A 13316-nucleotide genomic window follows, 5' to 3' on the forward strand; every position below is an offset into this window, starting at 1 on the left:
GAGGTAATCAGACACAGAACTCATAACCTTAATGCTGTGTGTCAACCACCAGACAAATTTAATCAGAGTAGCCACATTTCTGGACTGTCGCCCAGTTCAACAAAATGCTGGAAGGTCAGCAAGTACAAAACAGCATGCTTCTTGGAAAAGTATTTTGCTATTCAACTGCTTTTATAGAAGTGATTAAATCAGCTTTTCTGGTTTCTGCATTTAAGAAGTTAAGTCTAATGTTTTAGTGTTATCTCTGTTTTTGCTTGAAAAAAATATTTATACACATTATTTATTTATTTATTTTGATTGTTAATGGTGTAACACTAGGAGGAATTTCATTATTGGGATGCTTACAGCTTATTATTCCCCACACCATTGCTATCAGATAAGTAGTGGCTCTCCCCAGCATATAGTTCTCATTTTTTCTATATAATCTGTACCTCCCATGGGCTGTAGAGGATTCATGTCGAGTCACTGAAGGTAATTTCTGCAAATGGAAACAAACCAAAAACAGTGTAGTTTTTTGCAGGTAGCCAAGCACCACTGTACTCCCTATGTGGGGGGACACCACCCACAACCCCCGTACATGTATATACCAACTTCAAGGTCACACAACAATGGAGAAAAAAGCAAACTCCAGTTTCAGTAGTTTCAACAAATTGCACTCACTCTTTTTGTGTGCACTTAAACTACATTCATTCACATGACACATTCCCACTGTAGACGTGTCATATGTAACTCTTTATAAATGTACTGGGAGTCCTGCATAATCCTACACGACTCGCATAGTAACTTGTCTAATACCTCCTTCCCAAGCAAGCTGTTCTAGAAAGGTTTCCTCATACTTTTATTTAGAGGTTAATTAATACAGTTGTTCCATATTTATACAAGTTAATTATATACAAAAGCTCCAGCTTTTGTTCATTTTAACTACGAGATTTTATACTATTTTAAAATATGGTTACAGTAAAATTTCAGAACTAGAAATTAAGGTTCTTTTTGTAGAACATATTCTGTACACATACACATGCGCGCACACACACACACACACACACACACACACACACACACACACACACACACACACACACTTTGTATATGTGTAACAGTCTGGGTGCAGTACAGATCTACATTTGTATTTTTTATTGAATATAAAGTTTTGGATATAAATGTGTCCACAATTTATGTTTATAGGAGACTAAATCTAGATGGTGTTGTAACATCAAAAGAATCTTGAACATTCTAACATATAATTATACTTGCTGTTTACATTAATTAAGCATAAAGTAAGATGTGTAAGCAAATCTTAAAACTCATAGCAAAGCACAGAATTCTGATGCCTAGGTATGATGTACATTCTTTGCATTTCATTTTTAAATAGAAATGAGTGGCCCAAAGACAGCAATATTCCCCTGTATTTTCCAAAATTCAGAAATGGATGGGAGGCACCCATTGAGTGTTTCCGAGGGGCACCTTGGGAGGCAGAAATACCTCTTCCTTCAGAACCGAGTGGCAACATTATGAGCCCACAGCCCAAACAAGAGGTAAGTCTTTTCAGAGATTTTTTTTTAAATACTGAAGGAGAACTGCCAGAATGAAATGCAAACTGATAATTTGTAAAGAAAGAAAAAAAAAAATCAGACGTACAAACTGCTTACTTCAGACGTAAGTCTTTCAAAAAGACATTTCATGCATTTCATCTGAAATTTCTGTATGGCAAAGTTCCCAGTGTTCAGAAATTTGGCCATGTATAAACCTGCATTACCAACGCTTTACCTGGTTTATTGTTATTACATAATGACATTGTTCTAAAAAGAATTATGTTGTGCTTTTAAAATCAAATCATTGCATGACGGAGCTTTATTCATTTTCCATCTTCCTCTGATAGAAGTTTGCAGGGAATGGTTTAGAATGTTCCACAGATGACAGAACATTTCCACAATATATCTGAAGAATAGAGCTACTGCCACTGTTTTCAGCTTTGTTAAAGTAAGGGATGGGTGAACACTGTCTGAATGAATGCCTGTGTGTATGTATATATCAGTCTATTTGTGTGAGTGAGTGAAAATTATTGACGGGATACTATTTTTAGGATGAGAAAGTATCTTTCTGAATTAGAATTGATATAGTCACTGTATTACTCGCCAGTTTGCCCACAGAATGGTTTGAATCTTCCGCACCTGCAGACAGTGGGCATATAGTCCTCACTACAGCCAACAGAATGTGCCACATTATGGTTTAGTAAGATACTGTGTTCAGATAGTGCTGTAAATATTTCCATAATGCAAAAGCTTCTCCTTGCACTAGGATTATTTATTTGCATTTACAAATTTCTTATGTGCCTCATAAGTTTTAGAAACAACCCTTGATAATGTATGACTTCCAGTTCATTTAGTAACATTTATTTTGAAACATTTATGTATTTTAATGTCAGACAAAGATTTAAAAGTTTTGAAACCTTTGCTCAACTAACTTGAAGGTTAATATATTGTTGTTAAGATTTAAATGTGAGTAAAGTCTTGTTATGGATAAAGCAAATAACACACACACACACACACACACACACACACACACACACACACACACACATATATTTATATATATCATAGGAAGTTAGTTCATACGTTCATAGTTTCATAGGTGTGTACTAGGCTAACGGCCCTGGAGCCTATATAAGCCTAGCCCAAGAAGATTCCCTGGCATCATGCCGCCCAAAGTTAGTTCTCAATGCCCCTATCAAGCAAGGCCACTGAAGTGATCCCCGGGATGAACTTCCTATTGCCCATCCACTTGTCAAGATTTCTCTTAAAGAGGGCCAGTGAAGTGCTCTAGGCTAATGACCCTTGAAAGTTTTTAACCCTATCCATTCATGCCCCAGTTTTCCCATATATATATATATATATATATATATATATATATATATATATATATATATATATGTATATATATATATATATATATATATATATATATATATATATATATATATGTGTGTGTGTGTGTGTGTGTGTGTTGCGTGTGTGTATGTACATATACGTATGAAGTTGCACCTACATACAGCAGTTTTTTGAAAGAAAATTATAAGTCAAAATATAGAAAATGTAACACTTTTTTATTATTTGTATGCATTTTTGATTAGGAAGCACTGATTGAGTTTTCACTGGAAGCCTGTGAAGAAAGTTCCAGAAGATCATAAACATACAGTTACACTGTCAGACAATATGCAACATAAAATGATTTAGAGTTATCTAGGAGCCATTCCAATGAAATGATATGCAAATTTAACATATATGTGCAAATCATGCATAAGGCAGGTACAATGGCAATCCATATCGAATTTCTGAGTATGAAATAGTAATTATACAATGACTGGCCATTAATATTCAAAAACGAGCACACTAATTTGCCAGCCCAACCAGCATGCCCATTGTAAATCTGAGAAAATACCAAAAGAAAAAGGTCCAGTCACCCGGACTTTTTCCATTAGTATATCTCATAATTTTTTTACTTTTCTTTCGTTTTCTTGACCAAAAAAGGAAATGGAAAACCTCAAATGAATGAGGGAGACAGCAAAGACAAAAAAAAAGAATAATTAGGTACGTTCTGCAAAACTAAAGAAACTTACCTGATTATCCTTTTATTTTGTCTGTCTCGACTCTCCTGAATGTAAAAAGTCTCCCAGTTTCTTTTTTTCTTTTCAATTAAGAAAAAAAAAAAGCAACGGAGATCTTCCTTTCTGCATTGCTAACTTTGCACAGCACTGATGTACTGCGTAAGCATGGGAACACAAGTCCCATACGCATGCCAGTACATCGTAAAAAGCTCCAGGACAACAGAAAAACATGGAAGGGCACCACAGAGGCATTATACAAAGACATTATTTAAGAAAAGTATGTTTTTTTCCCTTAAATAATGTCATTATATAACAGCAGTAACCCACGTCTGGATGTGGGCAGTTCTGGACTTACCCACGGTTGGCTTTGTTTGGTCACTCAGGCTTCCCCCTCGTGACTAAACCACACCAACCTTGGGTAAATCCAGCATTACCAACACCCAGCTGTGGGTTGTTGCTTAAATATTAAACATTGAGCAACAGCATGCAGATTAGCCTTTATAGGCAAAACCGATTTTCATGTCATTCACAGCTTTGGCATTTACAGAGACACCACATAATCACCCTACGCTGAGACAGAAATAAAAATACAAGAATTCAAAATGATACAAATCTTCATAGCGAAAAAGTAAAAAAATAAAAAGTAACAAATCTGAGTGAGAAAAGTAAAATTGGCATATTAGATTAAGTAATACTATTGTTAAGAATGTGTTCCTAGTTCACGAAAAGACAATTTTTGACAGCCTTCCTAAAGGACATGTTTAATGGAATTTTGCTGATTCATAAAGGGTTTAGTGTATCACATCTATGAGGCTACAAGAGAAAACATTTGATTAGTCAAAATGGTTGCAAGACTTTAATGTTTGTCTAAGCTAGACAGGGAATTCTGAATGTAGACGTCCCTTTGGGATGTACGTCTTGATTGTGGATTGAATGGCTGGATATTTCTGCTGGATGTGTAGTGTAGTGTTTACACTTTCTAGATGTATTATTATTAAGTAGTGGTAGAATTACAATTAATGTATCTTTTTTAAGGAATTACAGAGGCAAGTTCTATTTGGATGTCCAATTGAAATTCTGGCTGTCTTGTGTTAACTTGTGAATATGAGTGACACACTAAATGCATATGGTAGACTTGTTGGTAGGTACAATTGGGCAGTAATGACATTCATGATCTCTCAAAATATGTTGAACCAAATTAAGGTCTGCCTTTGCCCTGGTCTACAAAATGCGTGTCTCCTTTGACTAGCAATTAGTGCATCTGGGCCGAGAAAGGACCTAATGTGTTCAGGAAAATATCAGCTACCAATACACTTTGGTAACATTCAATGCTGATGAGTTCCATTATGTATGTGGAATGTAGACCAACATCATCTAAAGACACTGCAGACATTAAGGAATGACACGACGTCCTTCCATTCAGTGTTGCAGTATTCTTTACATGTGGGTTGTATTCCGCCCTATGACCCGATGTCCAGCCAATATGCAAAAGTTTCAAGCTACTGCCAATACATGGGACATTGCATGTCTGCTTTGACAATGTCAGCCATAAAAGGGCATCCACATGTACCATCCTCAGAACTTTTCTGCTGCCATTCAGAAACCTGACTCTTACGTTCTATCTGCAGTCCGATTTCATTTGCGTGTTGCTGACAGCTCAGATAAGTGCCCATTGGGGATTTTATTTCTTGTTAATACACATTCAGCTGGTCATACTTTGCATAGGACCACTGCAGTATGATCAGTGAATGTTCATCCACATGTATATATATTAGGGTCTCAACTAGCGTGATCCATTTAAATACTAAAACGCATAGACTTACTCTATGGATAAAACTGAAGGCCTACAACTGTGTCAAACACACGTTTCAAAATGTGCTACCTGTAGACAGCAGATAGGTACACTGAGTTAGGCAAGTCACAAGGTATAACTACACTGATAATGGCATGTACTGCATACAGATAGTATTCCTAGTGAATAGAATTGGGCATGCATTGGTTGGCAGGTAACAAGACATTAAAAGGTGATTCATAGGATGACATGTCATAGCTGACCCATAACGAGTAGTGGGTTGACACAACAAGTCATAGCAGCACCATAACTAGTAGTGGCTTGACACGGCAAGTCATAGCTGTACCATAATTAGTAGTGCGTTGACATGACAACTCATAGCAGCACCATAACTTGTAGTGGGTTGACTGTATACCATACAGACCAGGGAAACTGGATTGATTATTTAACAGCAAACTAATATTGGTCTGTACAGTTACAGATTAATAGTAGTACTGAAAAGTAGTGTAGGTATGCTACTAGAAGGTTGCTTGCTGAATGCACAACCACTGGTAGCATGCTTCTGTGTCTCACTTAGATGTTAGGACAAGAATATAGTAACAACAGTTAAAGTTAAAGTAGGCATCCAGTGCCATGGAATAAACACCACATGGAATCCAACATAAATCATCTCTGTTACTAAGTCAGAAGTACCATACTCTCATTGGAACAGTTTCCATAACTACTGTTACTAAGTCAGAAGTACCATACTCTCATTGGAACAGTTTCCATAACTACTGTTACTAAGTCAGAAGTACCATACTCTCATTGGAACAGTTTCCATAACTACTGTTACTAAGTCAGAAGTACCATACTCTCATTGGAACAGTTTCCATAACTACTGTTACTAACTCAGAAGTACCATACTCTCATTGGAACAGTTTCCATAACTACTGTTACTAAGTCAGAAGTACCATACTCTCATTGGAACAGTTTCCATAACTACTGTTACTAACTCAGAAGTACCATACTCTCATTGGAACAGTTTCCATAACTACTGTTACTAAGTCAGAAGTACCATACTCTCATTGGAACAGTTTCCATAACTACTGTTACTAACTCAGAAGTACCATACTCTCATTGGAACAGTTTCCATACTTACTCTGTACGGAGGCTCCTGCCAGCCGTATGTTATGATGCAACTTTGGTGAGAACCAGCTCTTAGTGCTGGTTTACCCAATTCTGCATCCACAGTAAACGTTTGGGTACTACTCTGTGTGATGTATGGGTGGCTTCAAACAGGGCATGCCTGACATTTTAGGTAGGCTGTGCTAATCTTTTTCTTGTCCCAGAGTTTGAGGCAGATTACACTGATTCTTTTGAAATCAGAAGTAGATGCTGAAACACCCATCCATTGCAAAAGAAAGCATGCAGGCTATGTTTGAAGAGATTTAAGATGTTGCTTTACTTGACCAGAAGAGGAAACCTATCACATACATAGGAGATTCTCTGGAAGAGATGCCACTAGTAGTATGTGTTTATGTTTTGCGGTAGAGTTAGGTCTCTAGGATAGGTGTTTATGGTACCACCATGTTTATAAATATGCAAGAGATGAAGTAGGACAGTGTCATTTGCTGTATTGTAGGCCAGGCAATGTAATCATAACAGAGTATAGAGGTAGGCTTCTGACTAGCCTATCATACCCAAACTTTTCTTTGGAAGGAAATATGTATGTTTTCCTAGCTGAGTGATATGATTGGATAGGTACATGCAAAAGTGGGCATTGTATTCAAGTATGGGCCTGGTGAGGGAGTAGTAAAGTACGCAATGACATATTTTGACCTGGGGGAAATGCCTTTCATAGTTACCTATGCTAGATACACAGCTTTTGTGACAACAGTCAAAACATAGTGGACAAATTAGAATTCATTGCCTACATATGTGCCCAGATCCCTAATGATTATATCGAGTTTTTGGGGGGGGGTGTCATTTATGTCATAGATGCACAGGTGCACCTGTTTCCTGAAGAATGTAGAAATATATTCTTTTTGTGTTTAGCTTTCATCCATGGTCCTGGCACTATGAGTTAATGAGGGAAGAGACCCTTTGGAGACATAGATGTCTTTGTGTGTGCTGACCAAAGCACCATGTTTGCAGTCATGAGCAGTCTGGGTCATCCTTGTAGTGAGACTAACCAAGAGTAGTGGCCCCAGCAAGGAACTCTAGGGGATACCACTGATGACAAGTCTTTTAGACAAAGGTGTTCAATCATCCTTGATAGTGTATGTTCTGTTTGTAACCCATGTTGCTACCCGGTGAGCTTTGTAAACATTTATAGGTTCATAGTTAGTTACTATGCTATTGATCTGTGAAGATCTTAAGAAGCCTAGCCTTATATTTCCATGGTAGTTTTTAGCTGTTATATTTTGTATACAAGTAAGTCAGAAATGAGCTCAGTAAAGATATGTAGGGATATTTACATGTTTTCCCTGTCTATCAAAGATGGGAGTGTTAAACCATGGTGAATTAGCAGTTACCCATCCATTTATCTAAATTATATTTGAATAGAGTAAGAGACGTACTTTGCTTTACATGGAGGGGGAAATGATTCCAAAGAAGCTGTATTCCCTGTGATACATACCTCTCCCTCCAGCAGTTTCTCTTTATTTTGCAAAAGGGATTGCATGTTTATATTATTATTACAGTTGCAAATGTGCACTATGTCAAACAGAATAGGGTCTGTGTAAGCGATGTATGTGAGGCAGAGTCTGCCTCTTAGAGACTTGCAGGATACTGAGAAGAGGGACAAGGCTTTGAGACAGTCTATGTGGTTTTATGATTTAAACCCTTGAGTTTCTTTTAGAAGTGTTTGTGGTCATTGCAGTTGTGACAAGTATTTGGACAGGTACCGACTGAAACTATCATTATACTCAATGATGGGCTTAATAAGTGCTGAGTGCAGTGGAACTGTTATGTCTTGGATCTGGACACGATACCTTTAGATGTCAGCTGTGTGATGAAACAGGATTTGCTTACAACAGTGGAAATGTGGTGATCAAAGTACAGTGCAGTGCATTTTTGACACAAATGCCCAGATCCCTAACTTCAGGATCAGTTTTCAGGAGTGTGTTGTCAATGTGATATTCACAATAGTAGTTGTATTTGCCAGATGATGCAGTTATATACTTCTTTGCATTTAGTTTTAGTCCATGGTTTTGACACCAGCTGTTTGCCTGGGACAGGCCGTCTTGAAGGATATTGGTATACTGTAGGGTGTTTATGATGGCACAAAGTTTGCAGTCCCCTACAAACATGGTCAGCAGGAATCCCTTAACATTAGTTCTGATCTCCGAAAAGTAAATGTCAAAGAGGAACTGCCCAAGGACGGAACCCTGGAGTACACTGATAGTGATGGGTCTTTTGCAAAAGGTAGAGCCACCCAAGCTAACTTCCTGGGTTCTATTTGTGATCCAGTTTGCTATCCAATGAGGTAAATAAGGATTAACATTTAATGTTTGGGTTTGCACTTTTTAATTTCTCCAAGTCTTTTGAGGTTCTAATACCATGATGGGAATGGACCCCATTCCTACGTCAAAGTACGATTAAAGTTCATGAAATTAGTATTGTTTTATTCTTTGGTGTTAGCCAGAAGTTCTCCTTGCAGCACCTGCAATTTTCCCAGTACTGACTCCTTCTGCAATTCATATGGAGTTACATGTATCAGTAACATATCTAAGTACGATTGTAAATTCTTATAGGTTCATAGGTTCATAGGTTCATACTAGGCTATCTGCCCTAGGGCATTTATAAGCCTAGCCAGAGTGTGTTTGGCTTTCGCCACCCATTTTAAATTAATTTTGCTATGCCTTTTTTTGAGGTTAGTATACTGTGCCTCTGTCTAACAGTGACACAGAAGTGATAGCCGGGGTAAACCTACGATCTCCCATCCACTCATCAAGATTCCTCTTGAAGAGAGTCAATGTGGGTCTCTGCCTAACCTGGACTGGGATTTTATTCCAGAGTGAAGGGAGCCTCTGGGTTATGAATCTGTCCCTCCAACATGTCCTATTTATTTCAGTGCTGAGGTTCAAGTCTCTCGAGTGCGTAGCTCGATGGGATTTGGATTTTCTGAGGTGCAGCATGTCCATTAATTCCGGGTTGGACATGGCTTTATACGTCAGGCACAGATCGCCTCTGAGCAGGCGGTATGCCACTGAGTAGAGCTGGAGTTTCTTTAACCGGGCAACATATGGCATCTGTTTGAGCCCTTTGATCCTCTTGGTGAGGTACTTTTGGGGCCTTTCCAGTTGCTGCAGGTGTCTGGTAAGGTACATCCCAAAAGGGACATTGTACTCAATTATGGGCCTGATGAGGGATGAGTAAACAGGCACGATGACCTCCCCTGATCTAGATGTGAATCCCTTCATGATTAGGTGGGCTATATAAAATGTTTTTCTAACCACTTTGGCCATGTGGTTGTCAAATGAGAGATTGCTATCAACTTGGGTCCCCAGGTCCCTAATGACGTCTTCTGTACTTAATGGATTACCACCTATGTGGTAATTTGTGGGCACTTTGTTTTGCCAAAGGGCATGACTATACACTTTTTGGCGTTTAGCTTGAGGCCATGGCTCTGGCACCAGTTGTCTGTTTCTATGAGGCCCTTTTGGAGGATGCTTGTGTCGGCTGGAGAGTTGATTATGTTGCCCAGTTTGCAGTCATCTGCGAACTTGGTCAGCCACAGTCCTTCCGTGTTGGCCTGTACCACCGAGAAATATATACCGAACAAGAGAGGTCCCAGGACTGAGCCTTGTGGGATGCCACTTGTAACTGGTTTGGAGTCTGACATGGCTCCAGCAATTCTAACCATGTGGGTTCTGTCCTTGAGCCAGTTTGCAACCCATCTAGTGACATAGGGGTTTATATTTAAGCTGGTGAGCTTATCTATAATGCTTGAGTGGGGTATTGTATCGAAGGCTTTTGCGAGGTCCAGGTAGGCTGTGTGGACCACCTTCCCCTCGTCAATGGCCTTGGTGACTGTTTCAAAGAAATCGACCAGGTTTAAGAGGCAGGATCTGCCCTTAACAAAGCCGAACTGGGTAGGATCCAGTGTCTGTAGGTCCCCAATATCTTTATTTATGAGGTCCATGATGATCCTTTCCATAGCTTTGCAGACCAAGCTAGTCAGGCTTATGGGGCGATAGTTTCCAGGATCCGTTGAGGCACCACCTTTGTGGAGAGGGACCACTGTTGCTGTACGCCACTCTTTGAGTACATATCCTGTAGTAAGGCTAAGATTGAACAGTAGTTTTATGTTTGGGTTTAGCTCTTCTTGGAGTTCATGTAGGACGCAGTCCAGGACACCATCTGGTCCCATTGATGCTGTGTTTTTTGCTTTGGAGAGGGCGGCTCTTACCTGAGCATCTGAGATGTCAGGGGCAGCACTCTGTTGGGATAGATATTTGCCCTTTGGTGGGGAGAAGTTTGCACTGAACCTGTCAGCTAGGATGTTGGCAATGTCTGTGAGCTCGGTGTATTTTTTGTCATTTTGGACTAATTCTGAGCATATCTGGGAATTCCCACCCAGATTCCTAACATAACTAAAGAAAGCCTTGTGATTATCCTTAGTGTCCTGTGCAATTTTTCTCTCGAAGCTGGCCTTAGACGATTTTATGAGTGCCCGTAGTTTTTTGCTAATACTGATCAGAGATGCCTTCCCTTTTTGGGATTTTGCTCTATCATGTAGTAGCTTCCTCCTTCTATTTTTTCTTCTTCTTCTTTTTTATAAGACTCATTGCTCATACTACTGTTGGAACTTTCTGGGTATCCTTCTTCCACATTGTCTTCATTTCTGCCTGCAAATCCTGTTTTTTTTATGACTTAGTTTCTGTCTGCACATAAGACAGTGTAGTCACTGGGTGTAACAATTTCAATGATCAATGCTACTTTTGTCTTCTTTTCATGGAATACTATATGTGGTTTTCTTGCATCTGTTTTTTTGAACTGTTGGTAATGGATGATCCCATGTGATATAAACTTTATCCTTTTCTGTAATGCTTTGTGGCTCATGTTTCCAATGTTTTTCACCTACTTCAATATTATAATGTTTGCGCAATCCCCAATACAACAGCCTTACCACATTATTATGCCTTTCTGTATACACTCCTTCTGCCATTAATATATCACAACCAGCAGCAAGATGTGCGACTGCTTTCAATTTTGTTTTACAAAACCTACATTTGTCTGTTTTCCCACATGTTCAATGGCCTTTGTAAACCAGTGTCTACACAGTCCACTATCTTGGGCCACTAATATTAACCTTTCAACCTTTCATCTTTTGATTTCAGTTCATGTCTCCTTAACCATTCCTGCATTTGATCCTGATCAGTATGAGGTTGTTTCAAGAGTTTTCTATACTTGAAACTATATTTATGCATTTTCCGTGTTTCTTACCTTCTCATCTGATCCTTCACCTTATAGTCTTTCTTTTGTTTTTTTGGCACATTCAGTTGTTGCCTGATTTTTACCTACTTCTAATTTTACTTCCATTCCCGCTTGACTTCTTATGCTTCTGCTAAAGTAAGCAGGGAAGTCATCTTAGACTTATTCTCCTCATGTTTTAAAACTTTCACTAAGTTTGGGTCTTTTGAGGTGAGCAGTTATGTGTGCAGTTCTATGACTGTAGATCTATACATGTAATCAGTTTCGAGGAAGCCCATACCTCCTTCAGAATGGGGAATATATAGTCCTGGTATACACTGAGTTTTATAAATCATTTGATACGATTTCAGCATCCTTCTTGTTTTCCTGTCCAACCAATCCAACACCTTTTGGGGTCAGTCAGTCACTCCAAAACTGTAAGTTAGGACAGGAAGAGCAATTTGGTTTATAGCTTGGACTTTGCTCCTAGATGTCTGCACTGTTTTCAGCATTAATATTAGTCTTCTAAAATATTCCTTACTAAGTTTTATTTGCATTTGTTCATGTATTAATTTTGATCCTATATCAATTCCGAAATATTTATACACTCCCTCTTGCTCAATTTCTTTTACATTACACTCCTGTTCCAAGCTAATGTTTTCTTGGTGCTGTAGCTTTCCTGCTTTAAAGATTGCTTTTTCACATTTATCAAGACCAAATGACATTCTTACATCATCCGAAAAAGTTTTGATGAGTTGCACTTGTGCTTTCAGTTCCTCATATGATGGACTATACAGTTTTAAATCATCCACAAAAAGAAGATTAAGTCTTTACACTTTGTTGTTTTCTGGGACCAAATAGTAGTCATGACTTAATCTGTTAAGTAGACAGCTTAATGGGTTAAGAGCAAGACAAAAGAGCAGCGGTGAGAAAGAGTCACCCTGGAATATCCCCCTTTGGATTTTTATCCATGGAATGATAATGTGTCATTTATCATGGCTTGTAATATAATCAATCAGTGTAGGGTATATCTTATACATTTTAAGCACTCTTTTATCCATAAATGTGGAATACTGTCAAATGGCTTTTTGCAGTTTGTCCATGCCATACTTAGATTTTTCCTATTTTTACAGTTCTCCATTATGACTTTATTTAACAACAAATGAGCCTTTGTTCCATATGACTTTCTTTTGTTACCATTCTGTTCTGTTGCCATGATTGAGTTTTTCCTCTAAATGACTATAAACTCTTTTGGCATCAGTTCCATTGTATAGTTTATACATCATCAGAAGGCAAGTTATTAGTCTGTAGTTTTTAGGATAACTTGATGATTTGCTCTTAAGTCAAAGTATTGTTTTTCTTGTTAACCAGGTTGGTGTCTGTTCAGGGTGTGCATATAAATAGTTCATACTCATGGCTAAATATTTCTGTAAAGATGTTAATACTTTTATCCTGAAATTACGTACTGCATCTAGGCCTGGGGTTTTCCAATTAGGAGCGTTTCTTAAGTTTATTTCAATC

General features: G+C 38.4%; 1 protein-coding gene across 1 annotated transcript in view; it reads left to right on the forward strand.

Annotated features, from left to right (window-relative positions):
- The window catches only part of EPS8L2 (EPS8 like 2), a 1747011-nt gene that overhangs the window by 1430120 nt on the left and 303575 nt on the right, over nucleotides 1-13316 (forward strand). Inside the window, exon 14 of the mRNA XM_044059131.1 lies at nucleotides 1373-1535. Coding sequence (XP_043915066.1) covers nucleotides 1373-1535 — 163 coding nt within the window. The remainder of the gene's footprint in view (nucleotides 1-1372; nucleotides 1536-13316) is intronic.

This window comes from Protopterus annectens, chromosome 17.part0 (genome assembly GCF_019279795.1).
Source record: "Protopterus annectens isolate FY-2018-M chromosome 17.part0, PAN1.0, whole genome shotgun sequence".
NCBI classification, from domain to species: Eukaryota; Metazoa; Chordata; order Ceratodontiformes; family Protopteridae; genus Protopterus; species Protopterus annectens.